The 27,544-nt window shown below is 36.9% G+C and overlaps 1 protein-coding gene across 1 annotated transcript in view; it reads right to left on the bottom strand.

The window, feature by feature from the left end:
• LOC116107450 (protein PRD1-like) overlaps positions 1 to 27,544 on the bottom strand; it is a 48,494-nt gene that overhangs the window by 9,374 nt on the left and 11,576 nt on the right. The window contains 5 exon segments of the mRNA XM_031393722.1: positions 4,975 to 5,119; positions 5,121 to 5,237; positions 5,240 to 5,695; positions 5,982 to 6,111; positions 6,159 to 6,292. Of these exon segments, the coding sequence (XP_031249582.1) occupies positions 4,975 to 5,119; positions 5,121 to 5,237; positions 5,240 to 5,695; positions 5,982 to 6,111; positions 6,159 to 6,292 (982 nt within the window).

Raw genomic sequence — 27,544 nt, 5'->3', positions numbered from 1 at the left:
TCGTCGCGGTGAGAAATTTTCTTTGCCGCGACATCGACTGTGTTGCGTAATTGGATTAAGAACTTTGCCACGATGAATTCTGTTTTCAATAAAAAGTTGCGATGACTTTTCATTTTCGTGAAAAACCTCAAAGAGCCAAACACTTCCACCTTCAATCCAAAGAGTTCCAGTGAATTTTCTTCCCTCTACTCCACTCCTTAACCCTCATAAACACTAAATCACCTCACTTTGTCAAAGATTTTTGCAAAATATTGAAGAGAAGTTTGGAAACCCTAGGTTTTTCAAAATTTGGGGATGTTGCATTCTGGGTAGAAATTGGTGAGATTGGTGGTGCATTCGTCGTGGGAGTGGTAAGATTTCAAGTTCTCTAGCCTTAAATTTGATCAATTGTGCTAGTTAATGCTTTGAGTGTGAGAATTTGATTGAATCTGTTGAGTTGTGGATTTTGATGCAATTTGTGGATTGACTTTGACTTGAGAAGTGTTGAGTTTGATTTGTTTGTTGTTGAGGAGGCTGGGTTTTCGATTTTGAAGTGGTTTGATTGAGTTTGGAAGAGTGGTGATTTGGGGGTGTAGGTACAATTTTCAAAACCTTGGTGTGAATTTAGGAGTGATTGTGGTTTGTAGAAAGTGTGCTTTAGCGTTGAATCACTTAGTTTGGGGGTAGATTTGAGTGATCACTATTGAAAACCAAAATGCCGCTCAAAAAGGTTCCCAGGGGTAAAGGAAAACAGGTCGACAATAGGTTTGTAAATGAGAAGGCTAGGCAGCGTTATGAAGGCGCATTTAAAAGAAAAGACAAAGGGTTTATTGCCGAGAGAGGATTGACCACCGTCCATAGAGAAGATTGGAATCGAGGGAGAAATTGGGATATCTTCATGAGTAAACCGAAACATTTAGCCATAGAGCCAATAGTAAGAGAATTTTATGCCAACTTCCCTGAGTGTGATCCTGGGCATGTTTATGTGAGGGGAATCAATGTGCCAATCGATGCAAAGATTATCAATGATTTCTACAAACTTGATCCAATTGAATGTGATGAGTATTTGGAATTTAAGAAGAAACAGATTAAGGAGGAGGAGATTCTTAAGGTCATAGCAAAGCCGAGTACCTCTTGGGAAATTTCGAAGAAGAGGAGAAGAAGCATTAAAGGAACAAATTTGATTCCTATGGCTAGATTGTGGCAGTATTTTGTTTGTGTGCGGATGGTCATGGAGACGCATTGTAGTACAGTGGTTTTTGAGCGAGCAGTGTTACTTTATTCCATTTCCACTGAAAAGAAAATGGATGTGAGGAATATAATAATGGAGAGTATATGGCATGTAGCCAAACTAGGGCGAGGGAGCTTCGCCTTCCCACATCTCATCATTGAGCTTTGCACTCGAGCGGGAGTCAAGAAGGTAGACGATGAACCAATTCTTCATCCTGCCCCAGCCCTCGATTCCAACTATTATTACAAGCTACTCGAGCGTCCTCCTAATAAAGGACCCAGTTTTGGATTGAAAAGACAAAGAACCACAACAGCTGCCATAACATCCAGTTCAACATCCTCGACAAGGGAGCTGTTGCAGCAAATTTTGGACAAGGTGATCAGGATAGAATGACGTCAAGATTGGATGGCAGGGTAGACCCGAATGCTGTACGAGATGCAATACAACTACTGCACCAATCTGGGCGTTGATGTTTCAAACTTCCAATGGCAAGATTAGCAAGAAGAGGAAGAAGATGATTCCATGGAAGACGATGATGATGCCGAAGGAGAAGAGGAAGACGAAGAATGAAGCCTGAAACACTTGTTTTGTATTTTCTATTTTCAATTGTTCTTGTTTATGTTTTGTACGCTGGAACTAATTTTCTTTTCTTTTTAGATTGTTAATTGTTGTTTGAATTTTCTAGTTTAGTTTGTAAGGGTGAGCTTAGGTTGTAATTTTTTTCATATTATTCCGTGGAAATTTCTAACACAGTGGGCACCATAGAATTGCATTTGTTTTACATATGATGATGAGGAAACCAAGGAATGTATATGCATGATGTTGAACGAAAATCAGTCTTCACGGATTAATCAGGGAACTATCTCGTACCCTTTAATTATGTTTTTCTATTCCTGAATTATGCATGATGTGACATTGGGACAATGTCATTTTTAGTTTGGGGGTGGGAAAATTGGAACTTTTGTTTTGTGTTTAGTTTTTTTTTTTTTTTTTTTTTTTTTTTTTTTTTTTTTTTTTTTTTTTTTTTTTTTTTTTTTTTTTTTTTTTTTTTTTTTTTTTTTGTATTATTGTTGCCAATGATGAATTGCATAAGTCTATGATGAGAATAGGATTGTTGAGATTTTATTTATGGAAAATTAATGTTAAGCATTGCTTCAAGTTTAGGTTGGTTGATTAATTTTTCCTTTCTAGAGGTTTGTTGAGTGGTTCAACCACCATTTTCATATTTTTTTCAGCATGCTTAGAAACTTTGTATGTGGTTAGGTGAAGTCTTGATAATGTGGGTGGACTCTAGAACCTAGTTGAAAGTGCTTGAGGCGAAATTCTAGGAATAGACATTATTGAGGAAGTGATTTAGGCAGTTTTTTAGAACGTTTGAGCCTTTCCAACCAACCATGAAATTTTTTCCCTAGTCACCCATTTGAACCTTATGAAATCATCACTGTCCTATTTTTCTTGTGCAACCAAAAAAAAAAATTGCCCAAACATTTCACCCTAAACAAGTGTCACAACCTTTAAGAGAATTCTAAACCTAAGGCAGACACAAAAAAGTTTGGAGAGTTGTGTGAGATTTTGACGAACCAAAATAATAAGTCTGGGGGTCGCAAGAAAGGCAAGAAGAAGGGGTAAGTGACCTCAATAAATTGATGTTGCCTTAAAAAAAAAAAAAAAACGAAATAAAGATAAAAAGAAATAGAAATTGAGAGTTTCATCTCAGAATAAAAAATAAGAATTGCACATGTTGAGGTTTATAAAATAGTTGACACCCTGATCGGTGGTTGAGAAAGAAAGCGGAGATTGATGTTGTTCTTAGTGTTTGCTTAAAGGAAACCGAGTTCTCTTACTTTGTTTGTGTTATCCTTTTCTTTGGAGCCAACTAACCGAGTCTAACGTTACAAGCCTGTAAAGACCTTTTGATCCTTAGTGATGTCTAGTTCTCATTAGTGGAGAGTAGTTCGATACTTAGGCTTATGGAGTCGACCACCATTTGATAAACTTTACATTTCTGCATAAAATAATCTGGGAAGTCGGAAGGTGGACTGAATGGGGATTACTACCTACTCAGGAGACTGATAGAGAAAAATAGTCAATCAACTTACAACTTCTTGGAGTGTTAAGCATTTTCCAGTAATAATGTTTCAACAATTTTTGAGACTTGTATAAATTCTAGGCAGTTCTTTGTGTTTGATTTTGATTCTAATTTATCTCATTTCATTTTCAATTTTGTTGCCTTAATCTGTTTGTTAGCTGTTTTCTTTTAGTCGTATATTGTACTTGATGCTCGGGGACGAGCATGTCTTAAGTTTGGGGTATTTGAGAATCCTAGGATTACACTGTTTTATCTAGGCTTTTTGGCCAGATTTTGGATACTTCTTATTTCATTTTCGCCCGAATTGCAACTTAATTGCATATATTTTATGTTTCAGGCCAAAATGTGCAATTAGAGCAAATAATGAGTGGAATTGAGTTTCTGGACCCAGAAGCAAGCGAATCGCAGGATTCGGGGAAGTTCTGAAGCGGATTTGAAGCACTATGAAGCTTGTTCCTATTGAAGAGCACCAAAGATTGAAGATTCAAGCGAGGAAGCAAGCAGAGGGCAGTTTCGTAATTTCAAAATTGTTCAAAAAATTTCGCCATGGCGATAAACTCTCGGGACAGATTAAGAATTTTAAACCAACTCGTTGCCACGGCGAAGAATATTCTTTGCTGCTGCGAAGTTTGCAAGTTTCAGTTTTTCAAAACTGTGCGTTTTATTTTTAGGTGAAAGTTTTAGGTTTTTTTTTGGACCGACTATATAAGTGAGACTTAGCCATTTTTGAAAGGGTTCGACATTTTTCGGAGAAGGAAGAGAAATTTGGAGATTGAACTCTTTGGATTCATCAAATAAGGAAGATTTTTGTTCTCTTTTCTTTATTCCAACATGTTGAATGCATTGTTTACTGTTTTTATTTCGATTTGTGTTAATTTTAGTATGAACTAACTCACTTTTGGGTTAGGGTTTTGATGTAATTGGGATTTTTTTATGTTTAATCAATAAATTGATGTTGCTTTTACATTTTATTGCATGGATTGTGTGATTACTCTTGTTTTTATTGAAATTACTTGTTGAACATGATGAGATTGAGAAGTGAATCATGTATTAGCTTTTTAGGGTAATTGCCATTGTTGTATTGAATGCTAGAGATAGGTTTGAGAATCAATGAAATCAATTTAGGATTCCATTTAGCTTAACGAACTTGGAACTATTAACCTTCAATTTGTTGGGTGCGGAAGCTTAATAGGGAAAAGTAGGAAAACATAGCCCGAGAAGGTATGTTTTACACATTAGGGAGTCCGATTTATAATCCGTACATGTGAGTGTAGAAGTAGCATACTTGTAGTTAATTCATAAAATCCTAGTGAAGTCAAAACCCTGACCGTTTGTTTTAATTGATATTTCTCTTAAATTAACCTTGCTGTCATTAATTAGTTTTTAAGGTATGTAGTAAATTTTGTTTTTACTTTAGCTTAATTTTCTCCCTCAAATCCAAACATCTTTCGGTTTCTCCAACTTAATAAACAACTAGGAAAATCAGTGCTTAACAAACAATCTTCGTGGGAACGATACTCAACTTATCATTTTATTACTTTTTGCGATTAGTGCACTTGCTACACATTGCATGTTGTAATTCCAACGCATCAGAGGTCAATGAAATGAGAAATGACAGGATAAATCTAAACCATAAAAGAGCAATAGGAATGAATTAGCTCAGGAGCTAAATTACCTGTCATTGTATAAAGAACTGATATGTAAAATAAGTAAAACTACTGACTGACAAGAAGACAATTCTAAATTGTCAGCACTCTTCTGACCAAGCAGAAACAACATATCGGCAGGATCAGATGGGATGTAACAAGCAGCATGCCTTTACAAACCAGGGTAATAATGGAGATGTACATAGATTGATTATTGAATTTCTTAGATCTATGCTGTTGGATTTGGAGGTTGAGAACCCCTCATAACTGTATGCATACACCTCTTTTAGTAGTACAAGGAATGCAAAAGTTGACTAGGATCTTTCCCAGACATATTTAGACAAGCTTGAACAGCATGTTTTGGAGCTTCTTGAATTGACGTTGCTGGGTTTGAAATTCCATGAGAAGATGGTGATTTCAAAATAGCTACAAAGACTGAGCAGGCCATAATGAATGTCTCTGTAAGCATGCTCATCTCACCATCAGTGTTCCTTCTAAGCATCATTGTCAAACAAAGAATTAGTTCCTCAACCTGAGAAGTTGATAATATTCCAGGGCAGTCAGAAATGCAGTTCCAAATGAGCTTCAGTGTCTGATTTTGAAAAGGGTGAAAAGGAACTTCAGCAACATGATGCAGTACTGGAATCAGAGTTGTGAATCCAACAACTAGCCTTTGTTTGAAAGCTTGCTCCGCGGTCGAAAGAAGATTAAGCACCTGAAGGCAAGAGTTGGCTGTTGGATCCTTGCATTCTGTTCATCAATGCTAGAACTTAACCAGCCCCTAAACTACAACTTGATGTGAAAGAACTCTACCTTTGTGATTCAGTAAAGAAATACATAAATTTGAGACAGAAAATACGAACGTGAGTAAGTTGTCTAAATAAATATGGAATTTATAAAACTTGTTAAAATCTAGATTGTAATAGAGATAATTTTCTCTTCTTGAAGGCAGCACGAATAGTCACATATTGATAAAGTACCCAAACAGTCAAATTATGGTAGATGTTGCTATTTTCAATTATGAAAGTACACTCACCTGACAATTGTAGTATTTCAAAAACATAGTCTGCAATGTTTTCTTCCACCAAAACTTGGATCTGTTTGCCCAGAGCACGTTTTGAGGACAAAAAATGGAAGATCAAATCTAATGTGCTGATTTGGACTAACTGTCCGACGAAAGCATTGGGCCTTTGATGGCCTTAGCAAATAAGACATTCAAGGAAGGACGACCTTCTCCACCTTCTGTTATTTCCATGGAGTTATCTTCCTCAGCCAAACTCATGCTACATATGTCATTGGCATATGCATTTACGAAAAATCCTTTCTGAGCCAGGATAGTCAAAAGTACTGGGCAAATATAATTGAAAAGTGTTCATTGTCAGAAGACAACATTGATGATACTATGGAGATGAGTATCTAGATGACTGTATATATCCATGCTATGTCACCATGAATGCTACTCAACCTTATGGATTGAATCAAAACTAAAGCATGAAGTCTCTTGAATTCAACATAAGTTTATGAGAGTTCTAGGCATTTTATGACTGTTTGGGGACATTTCCTGTGCAGCTCATTTAGTGGTTATCCTAAAACACCTGCCCATGAACAAAATTATGCAGTTTTTAATTTTGGAAGGTTAAATACTGATTACAGATGTTACAAGGAACTTCATCTTCCCATGGCCATTAGAAACTGCATGCAAACCAAGGATAAATTAGTGAGATATGGTGTGAAGAACTGGTACTTGTGTTTTTTGTAATGGTCAAGTGGAGACAATGGATTATCTCTTCATCACTTGTCATTTACAAGAAAAATTTGGAGCCGTGTGCTTGATTTTTGCTATCCTGGTTAAGTGGTTCGGCCTTGGCAAGAGTATATAAGCCACCTAACTATTAAATGAAAGCCAAGAAGCTCAAATACGCTATTGGTAAGGTGTGCTTGGGAGCTACAGTGTATCATGTCTGGAGAGAAAGGAACAATAGGTTTTGCGGGAACAATTGTCGAGACGCCACTTGCTTGGTTAATTCAATTCAAAAGGGTTGTTAGGGAAAGGGCTATGGATCTCTACAAAGTGCAAAAGTCCTTTTCTAATACTAAGCTTGCTTTGGACATGGGCCTTCCAAGATCTATTTTTAGTTGAGTGGGGTTTTGCTTGTTTTGATGGCTGGCTTTTGGAGGTTTGTTGCTTTAGGTTCCCTTCCTCCCTTGTTTGATGGTTGTTTCAACTTTGGTTTGTTTGGTGGGGTTGAAAAGGTGATTAGGGTGGACTGTTCCCTTTGGTGTTGGTTGTTGTTGGGAGGTGATGCCCCTTGTGCTTCTTGGAAGATTGGTTGCTATTGGTTTATTTTTTGTTGCTAATGCTCATGCTTTTGGTGGTTTTTTTTTTTTTTTTGTTCTTTTGAACCTAACCCAAGGACTTGTGCCATGGTAGGTTGATCTTTTTGTTTTCATTAGTCTCTGCTTGGTTCCAATTCTTTGCTAAAAGGAATGGAAAAAAGAGAAGATTAGGGGTAGGTTGTTAGAATCATTCTTTTGCTCCAAATTCTGGGCTTGTCCTAAGGTAGGATGGTTGCTTTTAGGCCTCTTGTACATTCTTTTCTCACTTTTCTATAAAAATTACTTACCAAAAAAAAAAAAAAAACTTAAAACGACAACAACTTTTGATTCAGGAGGAGTTATAAGGCCAATAAGATATCAACAGATAGCTTGTTTCGAGACCAACAACATGACATGTCTAGCACAAGAACTCCTGGAAAAGGCTATGCATCAGAAGCCCAAACACAAGGCCTAAAAGTCATAAATAGGAATGTCAACTTAAAACGAGCATAACTTTTGATCTGGGAGCAGTTACGGGACCCGTAAGATACCAACGGAAAGCTCGTTTCGAGTCTAATGTAGAACGTCTAGCACAAAAAATCCTAGAGAGGGCTACGCGTCAGAAGCCCAAACACAAGGCAAAAAAGTCCTAAGTGGGCATGCCAACATAAAATATCATAAATGTTTGATCCTGGATGATTTACACCCATAAGATATCAACGGAAGGCTTGTTTCGAGCCCAAAAATGTGACACATCTAGCACAAGAATTCCCAGACAGGGCTGTGGGTCAGAAGCCTAAAAGCAAGGCCCAAAAGTCCTAAATAGGCATGTCAGCTTAAAACGGGTCATAACCTTTGATTTGGGAGGACTTACAGGGCTTATAAGATGTCAACAGAGAGCTCGTTTTGAGCCAAACGATGTGGTATGTTTAGCACAAGAATTCCAGTAGAGGGATGCATGTTAGAAGCCCAAACACAAGGCCTAAAAGTCCTAAATAGATATGTCAATTTAAAAAGGCCATAACTTTTGATTCGGGAGGAGTTATGGAGCCCATAAGCTATCAACAGAAAGCTCGTTTTGAGCCCAACAATGTGACATGTATAGCACAAGAAATCCTGGAGAGGGTTGTGCATCAAAAGCCGAAACATAAGGCCCAAAAGTCTAAAATTTGCATGTCAACTTAAAACGGCCATAACTCTTGATCTGGAAGGAGTTATGGGGCCTGTAAGATATCAACAGAAAGCTCGTTTCGAGCCCAAAAATATGGCATGTCTAGCACAAGAATTTCTAGAGAGGGCTGCATATCATAAGCCCAAATACAAGACCCAAAAGTGCTAAATGGGCATGTTAACTTTAAACGACCATAACTTTTGATCAAGGAGTTATGGGGCTCATAAGATATCAACGGAAATTTTGTTTCAAGCCCAAAAATGTGACATGTCTAGCACAAGAATTCCATGAGAGGGCTGTACATCAGAAGCCCAAAAGCAAGGCCTAAAAGTCCTAAATGTGTATATCAACTTAAGATGACCATAACTTTTGATCCTTAAGGAATTACGGGGCTCATAAGATATCAAAAGAAAGCTCGTTTTGAGCCCAAAAACATGGTATGTCTAGGACAAGAATTCTTGGAGAGGGATGCACATCATAAGCCCAAAAGCAAGGCCCAAAAGTCCTAAATGGGCATGTCAACTTAAAACGGTCATAACTTTGATTTGGGAAGAGTTACGGGGCCCATAAGATATCAATGGAAATATTTTTTTGAGCCAAATAATTTGGCACGTCTAGCATAAGAATTCTTGGAGAGCACTGTGCATCAAAAACCCAAACGAAATGCCTAAAAGTCCTAAATGAGCATGTCAACTAAAAACGACCATAACTTGGTGGAAGGGATTGCAGAATTAAATTCTCCTCAAGATTGTGTGCCATCACAATGTTAAGTTACGTAATTTCCCTATAATATTAATCATCTTGATGACATGATTATCTGGGGCAGCTCCCATTGCGAATAGTGTCGAACACAATTCGTATTCCTTCACCACTGAGTTCTCACCATACAACTCTTGTAGATGGATCATTATCTCATTCCCACTTTCCATCTTTTCATGCTCAACCTAGAGCTCAACATTCATTGATGCTAGCATGCAGGATTGAGCTCGTAAGTCATCCTCCCGCCACTTATCGAAAACTTCATTTTCTTGTGGTATGGCATTAGGAGGCAAAGAAAGTGCAAGGAGTACTTCCAAGACATACCCGACCTTTTTTGGAATTGAAAATAATTCTCAAATTCCTTAACCAATTATTAAAATTCGGTCCGATTAACTGCTTGTCATCAAGAATCCTCAAAACCAGGTTATTACTCATTTTCATTAACTAAATATCACAAAATATCGAAAGAGACTGCAAGGAAAAATATAAGTTTTATTAGTGTCTTGTAAATTTAAACCCTTTAATGCTAATCTTATTAGTTCTCACTATTTTATTCAAATCTCATATTCCCTTAAATGACGATTCAAAAATTTCGTTGGAATAAATTTCTAGTGGAGAATCAAATTATTTTAATTCAATTAAACCTCACATAATAGAAATCTTGGTCAATTAAATTTAATAAGTAGGAAACTATTTCCTTTTATATCACTATATAAGGTATGATTCATTCCTTGCCTCTAGTTTTGGATACCTCACATAATAGAAATCTTGGTACCCTAAACTAGTTAAATCCAACCCATTGTGCTTTCTTAAAATAGAATTCCTATTATACACTCACATAATAGAAATCTAGGGTATTATGAAAATTTATATCCATGAACTAAGACAATTAATTCCATGTCATAAAATTAGCATCACTCACATAATAGAAATCTTGGGATCTCTAATTTTATGCCAAAGAATTAATTGGCCCATAATGGAAGGCTTGGATCTAATATTGTTCGTTAGGGAGATTATTAGGTTTAACGTTTGATTAATAAATGTTTTACATTCATCACATACATCAATTCAAATGCATCCATATAAATATGAAACATGGTGGGATGATCATGGGGTTTTTGAAAATACATCCTAACTAGGTAAACTATTCACCTAATTCTATTGCTCCTTGCAGATCTTCATCTGGTGATTGTTCGGATCTACATCCTCTGCCTGGTCGTACGATTGCATAAACCAATTTAGGACATGCAGGCCCGGATAACAAACTAATAATAAAATTAATTATTATTACAAGCCATTGAAAGAATATTACATGCCCAAATATCAAATATTTTTGGTAAAAATAAATATACACCCATGATCATCCCCTAATTAATATTCATCCATCACTTTAATAAATATTAATTCAACCAAGGGCATATAAATAAATATTTATACAAGTTGCAATATTTATAAATAAAGGACTTCATGTAATAAATACATAAAAATGTGTCATCATTGAACCAAGGGTACATGCATAATTTTACTACCCTTAAAAATATAATATCATTATATTATGCATCACATGAATATAAAACATCTTATATTATACATCATATAATAAATATTCTCTCACATCATGTCTTATCAAATTAAGAGCCATATGACAAAACACATCAACTATGCATTATAAAATCCATTAATGATACACGCATATTTACAAATTCATCAAATTAACATGCCATTCACTTAACCTTCATCCATACACCATTTGATCATTATCAAAACATGAACAATTCAAGCACCATTCAATCTATGATATGGCCGAATGTGATACCAATTTGCATCAATCATGCAATCAATTCTCACATGATTTTTCAAGCAAAATTCATAAAGAAAACATATTAATCACCATTAAAACATTCCTCCTTCACATATACAATTTATGCATGGAACAAGCTTAAATACTAACCTTAATCAACATGCAAACATTTGCATTCAAAATATAGATTTTTAACATGTTAAATAATGGCCAAAATGTTCATAACTCTATCATCAAAATTGTATTCACAATACTATTCAAGCCAAATGCATTTATACTCCATTGTATCACATATAACACTCTCAAACATGTCATCAAACTTGCATCAAATATGCTTATATTACACATGCATGTATCATATGAATGTGATATATTCATATTTAGTCAAAAATGCATCAAGATGCATAAAAAACAACATGCATGTTACATATGACTTTAAGAACAAGAAATTTTGTATTCAAAATATCAAAATTTCATACAAGCATGTCAGTAAGCATGAATATCATATATCCACCATCAAATGTATTCCAAATACACAAGCTCAACATGCACTCAAAACCGAGAGACACCCATGTCCAAACCAAGCCATTTTTCACTAAAAATTTTACATGCATGCTTGAATTTAAACATGCTCTGATACCATTGTTGGGATTCATGCATTTTGAACAGGAATTCTCGTGCTAGATGTGCTACAATATTGGGCTCAAAAATAAGTTTATGTTGATATCTTACGGGCCCCGTAACTCCTCTGAGATCACAAGTTATGGCCATTTTTATTTGACATGCTCATATAGGAGTTTTGGGCCTTTCTTTTGGGCTTCTCACATGAAGTCCTCTCCCACAATTCTTGTACTCAATGTTCTATGTCAGGCTCAAAATGAGCTTTTCATTGATACCTTACAAGCCCCGTAACTCCTCTCGGGTTATGTTCGATTTAAGTTGGCATGCCCATATAAGACTTTTGGGCGTTGCATTTGGGCTTCTAATGCATAGATTTCTCATGGGATACTTATTATAGACATTTCATGTTTTTGGGCTTGAAATGAGCTTTCTGTTGATATCTTACGGGCCTCATAACTCCTCCCGGATCAAAAGTTATGACCATTTTAAGTTGACATGCCCATTTAGAACTTTTGGGCCTTGCGTTTGAGCTTCTAATGCACAACCCTTTCTAGGAATTCTTGTGATAGAAATTTTATGTCGGGCTCAAAATGAGCTTTCCGTTGATATCTTATGTGCCTCGTAACTCTTATCGGATCAAAAGTTATGGTCATTTTAAGTTGACATGCCCATTTAGCAATTTTGGGCCTTGCATTTGGGCTTCTCATGTGTAGCCCTCTCATGAAATTCTTTTGTTAGATGTGCCACGTTGTTGGGCTCAAAAATTCTTTTCGTTGATATCTTACAGGGCCCATAACTCCTTCCGGATTAAAAGTTATGGTTGTTTTAAATTGACAAGCCCATTTAGGAATTTTGGGCTTCTGACATGCAACCCTTTCCAAGAATTCTTATGCTAGTTGTTCCATGTTATTGGGCTTGAAACTAGCTTTCCATTGATATCTTATAGGCCCCATAACTTTTCCTGGATCAAAAGTTATGGTCGTCTTAAGTTGACAAGCCTATTTAGGACTTTTAGGCCTTGCGTTTGGACTTCCCTTTCCAGGAATTCTTGTGCTAGACATGTCATGTTGGGCTTGAAATGAGCTTTTCGTTGATATGTTATGAGCCTTATAACTCCTCTTGGATAAAAAGTTATGACTGTTTTAAGTTGACATGCCCATTTAAGAATTTTGGGCCTTGCGTTTGGTCTTCTAAAGTGCAGCCGTCTCCAGGAAAACTTGTGCTACAGAATTCACGTTGCTTGGCTAGAAACGGGCTTTCTGTTGATATCTTACAGGCCCCATAACACCTCTCAGATCAAAAGTTATTGTTGTTTTAAGTTTACATGCCCATTTAGGACGTTTGGGCCTTGCGTTTAGGCTTCTAACATGCATTGCTCTCTAAGAATTCTTGTATTGCCCATGTCACATTGTTAAGCTTGAAATGCGCTTTTCGTTGATATCTTACGGGCCTCATAACTCCTTCTAAATCAAAAGTTATGTTTGTTTTATGTTGACATGCCCATTTTACACTTTAGGGCCTTGCATTTGGGCTTCTCACGCACAGGACTCTATAGGAATTCTTGTGCTAGATGTGTTAGATTGTTGGGCTCGAAATAAGTTTTCCGTTGACGTCTTACGGGCCCCATATATCCTCCCGGATAAAAAGTTATGACTATTTTAAGTTGGCATGCCTATTTAGCAATGTTTGGCCTTGTGTTTGGGCTTATGACATGTAGCTCTCTCCAAAAAGTCTTGTACTAGACATGCCACATTGTTGGGCTTAAAACAAGCTTTCCGTTGACATCTTACTGGCTCTGTAACACCTACCAGATCAAAAGTTATGGCCATTTAAAGTATGCATGCTCATTCAAGAATTTTGAGCCTTGCACTTTGGATTTTGACGATGAGCCCTCTCTAGGAATTCTTGTTTTAGATGTGCCACATTGTTGGGCTCAAAATTAGATTTTCGATGATATCTTACAAGCCCTGTAATTCCTCTTGGATCAAAAGTTATGGCCATTTTAAGTTGACATGCCCATTTATGAAATTTAGGCCGTGTGTTTGTGGTTCGGACGTGCAACCCTCTCTAGTAATTCTTGTACTAGATGTGCCTGTTTTTGGGTCAAAATGACCTTTTTGTTGATATCTTCCGGCCTCCGTAACTCCTCATAGATCAAAAGTTATTGCCATTTAAGTTGACATGCCCATTTAGGACTTTTGGGCCTTGTGTTTGGGCTTTTGATGCACAACAATCTCTAGGAATTCCTGTGCTAGAAGTTCTACATCAGCCTCAAAATATTTAATAAATCCTTATTACCATTATTGAATCCGATTATTGAATAAATCTCTTTAGAATAAAACCAATGCACTTTTGTCCCCATTATTGAATCCGATTCAATAATAATATTTAATAAATCCTTATTACCCTTGGTTAGTGCTAGCTATTCATGGATAATCATTTCTCACCAATACATTAATTCATATGCAACCGTTTACGTCCGAACATCATTAATTTGATTAATGATATGTATTACTCTCTCTCCTTGAGCTTGGTTTTATGTGTGACCATTTTGGTTCACTGTGATCTAGCCGTGGGCCCAATATCGAATTTTGATATAATTAGTTATAACTCTTTATAATAGAAACTCACAATGATTATGGAAGACGTATAGCAATGTTACATAAACTTTAAACCACAATGAAGTGTAAACTCCAATGAACCTATTTAGATCGTACGTACCGTGTAGTTAAATCCCTTTGTTATCTAATCCCGATTAAGAATGGTTCATGGTATGTCAAAACCTTTAACTTAATCTTTAATCGAATTGTCAATTGATACAATGGAACTCATCAACATGAAACTATTTTTCATCTAACATTCATTATACTCTGGCCAGAGATTTCCCTTTTCCAATGTTTATGAACATTCGTCTGGGAACTCAAGATCAGACTATTTTGAGTTAACGGATCCCATCTTGACCATCACTTGTCCTCGCACATGAATAACATATGACCAAACCGGATTATTACACAAGACATGACTAGTCTCGTGCTTATACACCATATGAAACATGTGCATCCTATGTTGAATCCAATCGTGATGTCTCAAGTCTAAGGATCAGTAATACACTAGCACGATCCTACGATGCATCATTGACTACATCCATGTGATTCATCGTAATCGATCGTATTCGATAAACAGTTCACTAACCGTTGTCCATGCTAATGCCTTAGTGACATACCTCTTATAATCACCCACACTAATACCATCACATGATATTCAATGGAGACATTCAACATGCCTACTATGCAATGTTATTGCCCAATTAACATTACTTGCATAGGGAATTCTTTGATGATTTGATCTTTGGAAGATCCGTGTCATCTGGACATTTCACATGCAATATTAAATATAATATAATATAAATGAAGTAGAAAATCAACATGTGAAATAAGAACACTTTCTTTTATTCATAATACATTTACAAAATATAATGTCCTGAAACCGATAACACAATTGGTTTCTAGGGCATACACTAACAAAACTGCCACTTGCACTAGAGCCAATCGATGTGGTATCTAATACCCATCTTCTCAAGATGATAGTCCAACTACTTATGTGTCATCGCTTTAGTAGTGGGTCAGCTACATTCTCTGCTGAAGGTGTTTTCTGCACCAAAATTTCTCTAGCTCCAACGAATTCTCTCAAAATGTGATATTTACGCTGAATATGTTTTGACTTCTGGTGTGCTTTTGGCTCATTTGCCTATGCAATAGCACCAACATTGTCATAGTACAAGGTTATTGGATAAACCATGTTTGGAACCACACCAAGTTCAGTCATGAACTTGCGCATCTAGATAGCTTCCTTTACTGCTTGTGAAACGACAATGTATTCAGCTTCAGTAGTAGAATTGACAGTAGTTGACTGTTTAGAACTCTTCCAACTGACTGCTCCTCCATTGCATATGAAAATGAACCCGGATGTAGACTTTCTATCTTCCACATTTGATTGAAAATCAGAATCAGAGTATCCTTCAATTTTCAACTCTGAACCTCCATAACTTAGTATTAGATCCTTAGTTCTTCTTAAGTACTTAAGGATTGTCTTAACAGCTGACCAGTGTTTTTCCCCTGGGTCGGACTGATATCTGCTTGTAACACTCACAACATATGCAATATCAGGATAGTACATAGCATAGCATACATGAGACTACCTACGGTTGAAGCATCCGCTCACGCTCCTGATTAGTCTTTGGACTCATATCTTTTGAAAGATGAATTCTGTGACTGCAAGGCGAAATTCTCCTTTTGGAGTCTTGCATGTCGAACCGTTTCAGCATCTTTTCTATGTACATCTTTTGGGATAAGCCTATTAATCATTTCGTTCTATCTCTATAGATACGAATTCCTAGGATGTAGGTGATAATCCGAGGATTATACTATTTTATTTAGGCTTTTAGGCCGGATTTTAGATACTTTGTAACAACTGCTATAAACTAGTACAATGCATGCATAATAACAATAGAAAATGGGCCCAAAACTTTTCTTTTTATTATAAGTAATACGTCTTTTATACACAAAGAGCATCATTTACAAAAAGCCATTTTAAAAGACAAAAACAGGGGAAACAATGTAGCTATTGCTCCTCGCTTGCCGACGCCCTTCCGACTGCATCATCACCTAGATCCTGCATCTACAAAGGAAAATAACGGGGTGAGCACAAAATAATGCCCAGTAAGTAAAACCCTCTATCTGTTTATCCCCGTATGTAATTCTCTTAATTCTTTCCTCACACTTTCTGATGTTTCCTACTAAACGTCATGGCCTCATCTTACCGGAGGTACGGCCGGATGGTGTTCACACAGCACCATCTCACTCTTCATGACTGTCGGGTGGAGTTCACTTAGCACCAACCCGTTCTTAGTGACTACCGAGTGAGGATCACAAAGCACCTACCCGGTTTTCTTAACTATCGGGTAGAGACCACAAAGCACCTACCCGTTCCTCATGACTTTCGGGTGACAATCACAAAGCATTAACCCGTTCCTAATCACTGTCGGGTGATGATCACAAAGCATCAACCCACTTCTAATAAATAGTCTTATCCACCAAAGCTCCTCCACTTGTAGCATCAATCATGCTTCTATCAGTGTATGTGAGGCCCTCATAGAAGTACTGGATCAGTAACTGCTCACTAATCTGATGATGGGGGCAGCTTGCACATAATTTCTTAAAGCGTTCCCAGTATTCATGTAGGGAATCTCCGTTATGCTGCCTTACACCACAAATTTCTTTCTGGATGTTGGATGCCCTCGAAGCTGGGAAATATTTCTCCAGAAATAATCTCTTCATCTCGTTCCATGTGGTTATAGTTCCGAAGGGTAGATAATAGAGCCAATCCTTAGCCGAATCCTTCAAAGAAAACGGAAAAGCTCTTAATTTAATTTGCTCCTCTGTCACCCCCGTAGGTTTCATGCTCGTGCAAACAACATGAAGCTCCTTTAAATGCTGGTGAGGATCTTCACCTGCAAGACCATGAAAAGTGGGCAAGAGATGTATTAGTCCAGATTTTAATTCAAAAGTAGTAGCAGCATCTAAAACAGGAAAAATTATGCATAAAGGTGCTTGATTCAAATCAGGGGCAGCAAGCTCTTTCAAAGTCCGATTTCCAGCCATGACGTCCTCCTCTTCTAAATCAGAGTTGATAGCAAATTGAGAATCAAGAGCCAAATTGCTTTCTTCAGAATTTCTCCGAGCTTGCTTCCTTCCTTAACCTGCGCAAAGTGCTCTCAATTTCTGGATCGAATGTTAAATCACCAAGGTGAGAGGACCTGGTCATACAACAAAAAACCTCATAAAAGAATTAGAATGAATGACAAAAATTGAAAACTAACTAGAAAACAAAAAAAAAAAATTAAAAAAAATAGGTAGAAACACGAAAACGCCAAAAACCCTATCAAAACATTCGAATTTGGCCTCAAGAAGGTGGGGCTAGAAACTTTTCCAGTTTTGCTCAGAATGTCATTTTCTTCGAAACGGGTACTCGCAGTACTCCTAACTCAACCAAAATTTTCCTTATGAATAGTACTACTGTTCATCCGAAACAGTACTACTGTTCACAGTTTCTTTTTTTCTGCAAAATTAAAAAAAAATTAACAAAAAGGCAATAAAAAAAATCACAAAAACAAAAAAAATCAACTAGAATCACTCCCCGACAATGGCGCCAAAATCTGGTGTGCTGTCGTAGGCAACCAAGATTGAAAACCTTCCTAACCTAACTACTAAACTATAAATAGGGCAAGCAAGGGTCGATCCCACGAAGAGTGTCTAGTCGAATTTTCGATGATGTGAACAAGGCTGGGGGATTTTGAGTGAAACAGAAAACAGTCTTAGCAAAAATCAAAAACAATTCAAATCGAAATAAAAAATAACAAAACTTGGTCTCCATCAACATCCACCATCGGAATCTTACAACTGATCATTGATGCAAAAGTAAATCAATTCTTACTCTGAATTCCACCGTTAGAACTATTTCCCTATCTCTCCTTAATTGTAATTAATTAGGAAACAAGCGATCTTAATTAATCTTACCATTAAACAATCCTAGACAAGCGCTAAAGATTTAATCTAATGGCAGCCTTAAGAATTAGAGAAATCGATGAAGCTAAACAACACAAACACAAGCGGTTGTATTTAATTTAGTTGAATGTTCTTCTTAAGATTACTAATTCCTGACGCAGCAAATTATTAACCCTAATTGCTTCACAAGTTAGAGGGATCAAACAATTACGGATTTGATATCAAACTTAGCAGTAGATTGCAACAAATAATACACTAGTAGGCCTCCTAGTAATTAAATGCATCAATCATGAAGATATGCACAGAATAACATTCAATACTCAAACACGAAAATTGAACACTAAAATAAAACGGATTAGATCTCACAGTTGGTTGATTCCGAGGTCTCCGTTTCTGACGACCAAGTTACAAAAGTTTTAGCTACTCATGGCCATAATCAAAACTCCAAAGAGAAAGAAAAATTCCAGAGAAGAAAAGAGAGAGGCGTGGTCCCCCTCCAAAAACCCTAATCTGATCCCCCTAGCAAAAATCCAGATTCAAGTGTTTGAATCCCACTCAATCTCCTAAAAGAAATATTCTAATATCCTAAAATAACATTAATCCTAATTTGATTCTAATTAATTAAAAATAAGATAAAGTCCTAAAATAAAATAGGAAAGTGGTGATTCTGAGCTGTAACTTGCGTGCCACATGTCCTCAACGATATGGTTATCGTGCAATGAAATCCTTTCATTAACTATTATCTCATCAAGACTGAGGTGCAGAAATAGTGTCAACCTCAGATATCCTCGACATGTTTGTATTCAGTTACTGGACCAATGATAGGAATATTAAATTGGATTGAGCATCAACTCAATCCCACCGTGGCCACAGATTTAGTGTCATTGCCATTTACTAAATTACCCAGCCAGATAACTTCTCCCGTACCTAGGAGTGATGAATCCTTTGTCGATCCACCATAGTCTCGATACACTTCTAAATGTAGTCAATTATACTGTATTGATAGCTCTGAATAGAACTACATTGGGCTAGTGTCAAACTACACCAATTGGTGCACAAGGCGCTCTGGTGATTTCAAGTCTAAGGATCACATGCACCACCATCCGTTAGAGGATTTATTCCATAGACATTAAGCTTACCATCCATATGGAATCTTGTGGTGGGTCTGTCCAGTGAACTTACCTCTAGCAAGCACTCATGCGTTGCACTAGGTTGTTGGCAAACAACCTTGACAAGTGAGATTAGTCACTGTCTTTCAACAGGGTCATTCAACACTATGATAGTCTTATCGTATTATCCATGTCCTTGGTCAGAATAATATTGGGCCTACGGACGTTTCTAGAATGGCCACCATATGTGACCATAGGATTCTCACTATCAAGATTTGAAACACTTGGTACCCTCGTCATGGTTCTACCATCCTATGGACATATATCATTACATACACAATATTGAAGAATATGCCTTTTATTGATAAATAAACATTTATTACATAGTCAATTTTATAATACTTGATTGGCTCTAGGGCGCCTACTTTAATACATCAAGCTAGAAAAAAGTGAGTGGAAAAAGATACTAATACTATGTAGCTTTTTTGCTTATTTTAAACACAGTTTTCGGGATACTTGAGCATGTTGTTTACCAAACCTCTGTATTGATTAGAACTGTGTTGGGATAGTGTCAACCTCAGTTTACTCTCAATATATTTGCATTCAGTTACTAGACCAATGACCAGAATAATGAATTGGATTGAACAACAACTCAATCCCACTATAATCATAGATTTATTGTCATTGTCATTAACTGAATTGCACCGTGAGATAACCTCTCCTGTACCTAGGAGTGATGAATCCTGTGTCAATCCACCATAGTCTTGATACACTTCTCGATGTAGCCAACCACTACCGTATTGACAACTCTGAATAGAACTACATTGGGCTAGTGTCAAACTACACCAATCGGTGCACAAGGCACTTTGATGATCTCAAGTCTAAGGATCACATGCACCACAATTTGTTAGAGGATTTGTTCTATAGACACTAGGGTTACCATCAATATGGAATCCTCTAGTGGGTCAATCTAGTGAACTTGCCTACAGTAAGCACCCATGTGTAGCACCAGGTAGTCACCCATGTGTTACCTTCAATATGGAATCCTCTAGTGGGTCAGTCTACTGAGATCTGTCATTGTCTTTCGACAGGGTCGTTCAACACTATGATAGCCTTACTGTATTATCTTTGCCCTTGGTTAGAATAATACTAGGGCTACGGAAGTTCCTAGAATGGCCACCATATGTGCTCATAAGGTTCTCTTTATCAAGATTTGAAACACTTGATACCCTTGTCACGGTTCTACCATTCTAAGGACATATATCAATACATACAACTATGGTTTACATGATATAGTAGATAATGCCCTTTATTAATTAATAAACATTATTATAAAGATTCAATTCCACAATAATTGATTGGCTCTAGGAAGCAACTCCAACAAAAATGAGCAAAAACCCGCATAGGCCCGATACCTGGTTTTACTCAGTTTTTCAACCACCTATAATAGATCTCGATTGTGGGTGAATCGAGCACCACTTTTTGAGTGCTTTCTTTTTTGAATAATCAATATTGAGTTTAGGCAAACAGTTAGGTTGATCTCCTCAAAAATTTGATGACAAAATGAGTAGAAAACCGCATAGGCCCGATACCCCATTTAACTCTGTTTTTCAGCCACCGATAGTGGATCTCCATTTCATGTCAATCAAGCACTATTTTTTGACCATTTTATTTTTTGTAAAATCAATACTGAGATTAGGCAAACAGTAGGGTCGATCTCGTCGAAAACCTGATGAAAAAACAAGCGAAAACCCGTATAGGCCTAATCCCCCGTTTTACTCAGTTTTTCAGCCATCGATAATGGATCTCAATTGTGGGTGAATTAAGCACTAGTTTTTGAGCATTTTCTTATAAGTATAATCAATACTAAGTTTTGGCAAACAACAGGGTCGATCTAGTCCAAAACCTGTTGACAAAATGAGCAGAAAGCCATATAGGCCCAATACCCCATTTCACTCAATTTTTCAACCACCCATAATGGATCTCGATTGTGGGTGAATCGAGCACTAGTTTTTTAGCATTCTCCTTTTTGAAGAATCAATACTGAGTTTAGGTAAATAGTCGGGTCAATCCTGTCAAAAACCTGATGACAAACGAGCAAAAAGCTGCATAGGCCCAATACCCTATTTTACTCAATTTTCAGCCATGATAATGGATCTCGATTGTGGGTGAATCGAGTACTAGTTTTTAAGCATTTTCTCTTTCGTATAATCAATACTAAGTTTAGGCAAATAGCAGGGTTGATCTCATTGGAAACTTGATGACAAAACGAGCAGAAAGCCAAATAGGCTCGATACCCCGTTTTACTCAGTTTTTCAGCCACTGATAATGGATCTTGATTATGGGTGAATCGAGCACTAGTTTTTGAGAGTTTTCTTTTCCATATAATCAATCTAAAGTTTAGACAAACAGTAGGGTTGATCTCATCAAAAACCTAATGACAAAACATGTAGAAACCCGCATACGCCTAATACCCAATTTTATTCAGTTTTTCAGCCACCGATAATGGATCTTGAGTGTGGGTGAATCAAGCACTAGTTTTTGAATGTTTTCTTTTCTGTATAATCAATATAGATTTTAGCCAAAAAGCAGGGTCGATTTCATTGAATACCTGAAGAAAAAACGAGCAGAATCTCACATAGGCCTGATACCCCATTTTACTCTGGTGGGTCAGTCCAATGAACTTGTTGCGATGTATTCGCCTATAAGAAGCACCCATGTGTTGCACTAGGTTGTCACCAAACAACCTTGACAAGCGAGATCAATCACTGCCTTTCGATAGGGTCGTTCAACACTATGATAGCCTTACTGTATTATCTGTGCCCTTACCTCAGAATAATATTGAGGCTACAGACATTTCTAGAATGGCCACCATATGTGTTCATAGGGTTCTCACTATCAAGATTTGAAACACTTGATACCTTATCACGGTTCTACCATTCTAAGGACATATATCAATACATATTGAAATAATAATGATTTACGCGATATAGAATAAAATGCCTTTTATTGATTAATGAACATTATTACAAAGAGTTAATTCTACAATAATTGATTGGCTCTAGGGCATCTACTCTAAGAGAAAGCTGCATAGGCCCAATACCCTGTTTTACTCAGTTTTTAAGCCACCTATAATGGATCTGGATTGTGGGTGAATTGAGCACTAGTTTTTGAGTTTTTTCTTTCCCGAATAATCAATACTAAGTTAAGGAAAATAGTTGGGTCAATCTAGTCAAAAACTTGATGACAAAACGAGTAGAAAACTGCATAGGCCAGATACCTCGTTTAACTCCATTTTTCAGCCACTGATAGTGGATCTCCATTTCAGGTGAATCAAGCACAAGTTTTTGAGCATTTTATTTTTTGTATAATCAATACTAAGTTTAGGTGAACAGTAGGGTCGATCTCGTCAAAAACCTGATGACAAAATGAGAGAAAACCTGCATAGCCCCAATACCCCGTTTTACTCAGTTTTCAGCCACTAATAATGGATCTCAATGGTTGGTGAATTGAGCACTAGTTTTTGAGTGTTTTCTCTTTTGTATAATCAATAACAAGTTTAGGAAAATAGCAGGGTTGATCTTGTTAGAAACCTGATGATAAAACGAGCAGAAAGCCAAATAGGCTCAATACCCCGTTTTACTCAGTTTCTCAAGCACCGATAAAGGATCTCGATTGTGGGTGAATTGAGCACTAGTTTTTTATTTTATTTTTTGTATAATCAATATAGAGTTTAGGCAAACAGCAGGGTCAATCTCATTGAAAACCTGATGACAAAACGAGCAAAAACCTGCATTGGCCCAATCCCCTTTTTACTCAGTTTTTAAGCCACTAATAATGGGTCTCGATTGTGGGGGAATCAAGCACTAATTTTAAAGTGTTTTCATTTTTGTATAATCAATACTAAGTTTAGGCAGACAGAAGGGTTGATCTCATGAAAAACCAGATGAAAAAATGAGTAGAAAGCCGCATAGGTCTGATACCTCGTTTTACTCAGTTTTTCAGCCACCGATAATGGACCTTGATTGTGGATGAATCGAGGGCCAGTTTTTTAGCATTTTCTTTTCTGTACAATCAATGCTTAGTTTAGGCAAACAACATTGTTGATCTCATCAAAAAATTGATGACAAAATGAGCAGATGGCTCAATAGGCCCGATACCCCGTTTTACTCAATTTTTCAGCCGTCGATAACGGATATTGATTGTGGGTGAATCAAGCACTAGTTTTTTCGCATTTTATTTTTTGTATAATCAATGCTAAGTTTTTCCAAATAGCAGGGTCGATCTCGTTAAAAACCTGATGACAAAACAAGCAGAAACCCCCATAGGCCCAATACCCCGTTTTACTTAGTTTTTCTGCCACCGATAATGGATCTCGATTGTAGGTGAATCAAGCACTAGTTTCTAAGTGTTTTATTTTTTGTATAAACAATACTAAGTTTAGACAAACAAAAGAATAGATCTCATCGAAAACCTAATGACAAAATGAGCAGAAAGCCGCATAGGCCCGATACCCAGTTTTACATAGTTTTTCAGCCACCGATGATGGATCTATATTTTGGGTGCATTGAGCACAAGTTTTTGAGCGTTTTCTTTTCCATATAATCAATATTGAGTTTTGAAAAATAGTAGGGTTGATCTCATCAAAAACCTGATGACAAAACAAGCAAAAAGCCGCATAGGCCCAATACCCCATTTTACCTAGTTTTTCAGCCACCTATAATGGATCTCGATTGTGGGTGAATCAAGCACTAGTTTTTTAGCTTTTTCTTTTATGAATAATCAATACTGAATTTAGGCAAATAGTAGGGTCGATCTCGTCAAAAACCTAATGACAAAACGAGTAGAAACCCGCATAGGCCCGATACCCTGTTTAACTCTGTTTTTCAGCCACTGATAGTGAATCTCCATTTTGGGTGAATCAAGCACTAGTTTTTGAGCATTTTATTTTCCATATAATCAATACTGAGTTTAGGCAAACAGCAGGGTTGATCTTATCGAAAACCTGATGACAAAATAAGTAGAAACCTGCATAGGCCCAATACCCCATTTTACTCTGTTTTTCAGCCACCGATAATGGATCTCGATTATGGGTGAATCGAGCACCAGTTTTTGAGTGTTTTCTCTTTCATATAATCAATACTAAGTTTAGGCAAATATCAGGGTTGATCTCATCAAAAACTTGATGACAAAATGAGCAGAAAGCCAAATAGGCTCGATACCCCATTTTACTCAATTTTTCAACCACCGATAATGGATCTCGATTGTGGGTGAATTGGGAACTAGTTTTTGAGCATTTTTTTTTGCCGTATAATCAATATAGAGTTAGGGAAAATATCAAGGTTGATCTTGTTGAAAACCTAATGACAAAACAAGCAGAAACCCGCATTGGCCCAATACCCTGTTTTACTCAGTTTTTCAGCCACCGATAATAGATCTCAATTGTGGGTAAATCGAGTACTATTTTTTGAGAATTTTCTATTTTTTATAATCAATACTGATTTTATGCAAATAGCAAGGTTGATCTTATCGGATACCTGATGACAAAACGAGCAGAAAGCCAAATAGGCTTGATACCCCATTACACTTAGCTTTTCAGCCACCGATACTGGATCTCTATTTCGGGTTAATCGAGCACAATTTTTTGAGAATTTTCTTTTCCATATAATCAATACTAAGTTTTGGCAAACTGCATGGTCAACCTTGTCGAAAACCTGATGACAAAACGAGCAGAAAGCCGCATAGGCCTAATACCCCGTTTTACACAGTTTTTCAGCCACCATAATGGATCTCAATTGTGGGTGAATCGAGCACTAGTTTTTGAGTGCTTTCTTTTCCAAATAATAAATTCTGAGTTTATGCAAACATTCAGGTTGATCTCGTCAAAAACTTGATGATAAAACGAATAGAAACCCGCATAGGCCTGATACCTCGTTTAATTCTATTTTTCGGCCACTGATAGTGGATCTCCATTTTGGGTGAATCAAGCTCTAGTTTTTAAGTGTTATCTTTTTTGTATAATCAATACTGAGTTTACACAAACAGTAGGGTCGATCTCGTTAAAAATCTAATGACCAAACGAGCGGAAACCCACATAGGCCCGATGCCCAGTTTTACTCAGTTTTTCAACCACCGATAGTGCATCTACATTTCGGGTGAATCGAGCACCATTTTTTGAGCATTTTATTTTCCATATAATCAATACTGAGTTTAGGCAAATAGCAAGGTTGATTTCATCAAAAACCTGATGACAAAACGAGTAAAAACCCGCACAGGCCCTATACCCAGTTTTACTCAGTTTTTCAGCCACCCATAGTGGATCTCGATTTCGGGTGAATCGAGCATAAGTTTTTTAGTGTTTTATTTTTCGTATAATCAATACTAAGTTTTGGAAAACAATAGAGTTGATCTCGTCAAAACCTTTTGAAAAGACAAGTAGAAAGTCGCATAAGCCCAATACCCCGTTTTACTCAGTTTTTCAGCCACCCATAATGGATCCCGATTGTGGGTGAATTGAGCACTAGTTTTTGAACATTTACTTTTTTAAATAATCAATACTGAGTTTAGGCAAATATTTAGGTCGATCTCATCAAAAACCTAATGACAAAATGAGTAGAAACCCACATAGGCCCGATACCCCATTTAACTCTGTTTTCTGACCACTGATAGTGGATCTCCATTTTGGGTGAATCAAGCACTAGTTTTTGAGCATTTTATTTCTTTTATAATCAATACTAAGTTTAGGCAAACAATAGGGTTGATCTTGTTGAAAACCTGTTGACCAAACGAGTAGAAACCCGCATAGGCTTGATACCTTATTTTACTCAGTTTTTCAGCCTAATGGATCTCGATTGTGGGTGAATCAAGAACTAGTTCTTGAGCATTTTATCTTTCCTATAATTGATACTAAGTTTACACAAATAGAAGGGTTGATCTCGCCAAAAACCTTATGACAAAATGAGCAGAAAGCAAAATAGGCTCGATACCCTATTTTACTTAGTTTTTCAACCACCAATAATGGATCTCGATTGCAGGTTAATCGAGCACTAGTTTTTGAGCATTTTCTTTTCTGTATAATCAATATATAGTTTAGGTAAATAGCAGGGCCTATCTTGTTGAAAACCTGATCACAAAACGAGCAAAAACCCGCATAGGCCCGATACCTAGTTTTACTTAGTTTTTCAGCCACCAATGGTGGATCTCCATTTCGGGTGAATCAAGCACTAGTTTTTGAGCATTTTATTTTCCATATAATCAGTGCTAAGTTTAGCCAAATAGCAGGGTCAATTTCATTGAAAATCTGATGACAAAACAAGAAGAAACTCACATAGGCCCGATACCCTGTTTTACTTAGTTTTTCAGCCACCCATAATCGATCTCGATTGTGGGTTAATCGAGAACTATTTTTTTAGCATTTTATTTTTTGTATAATCAATACTGAGTTTTGGCAAATAGCAGGGTCGATCTCATAAAAAACCTAATGAAAAAAACGAGCAGAAAGCCGCATAGGCCCAATACCCTGTTTTACTCAACTTTTCAGCCACCCATAATGGATCCCGATTGTGGGCGAATCGCGCACTAGTTTTTGAGCATTTTATTTTTTGAATAATCAATACTGAGTTTAGGCAAACTGCCAGGTTGATCTCATTAAAAACCTGATGACAAAACGAGTAGAAACCCGCATAGGTCCAATACCTTGTTTAACTCTGTTTTTTAGCCACCGATAGTGGGTCTCCATTTTTGGTGAATCAAGCACTAGTTTTTGAGCATTTTCTTTTTGTATAATAAATACTAAGTTTATAAAAATAGCAGGGTCGACCTCATTGAAAACCTGATGACAAAACGAGTAGAAACCCGCATAGGCCCGATACCCCGTTTTACTTAGTTTTTTAGCCACCGATAATAGATCTCGATTATGGGTGAATCGAGCACTAGTTTTAAAGTGTTTTCATTTTTGTATAATCAATATTGAGTTTACGTAGACATCAAGGTCGATCTTGTCAAGAACCTGATAAAAAAAATTAGTAGAAAGCATCATAGGCTCGATACCCAATTTTACTCAGTTTTTAAGCCACCGATAATGGATCTCGATTGTGGGAGAATCGAGCACCAGTTTTTGAGTGTTTTCTTTTTTGCATAATCAATACTTAGTTTGGCCAAACAACAGGGTTGATCTTGTCAAAAAATTGATGACAAAACAAGCAGATAGCCGCATAGGCCTCGATACCCCGTTTTACTCAGTTTTTTAGCCACCGATAA

This window comes from Pistacia vera, unplaced genomic scaffold, assembly GCF_008641045.1.
Source record: "Pistacia vera cultivar Batoury unplaced genomic scaffold, PisVer_v2 Contig539, whole genome shotgun sequence".
In the NCBI taxonomy this organism is placed as follows: Eukaryota; Viridiplantae; Streptophyta; class Magnoliopsida; order Sapindales; family Anacardiaceae; genus Pistacia; species Pistacia vera.
This window is presented reverse-complemented; position numbering and strand designations above follow the sequence as displayed.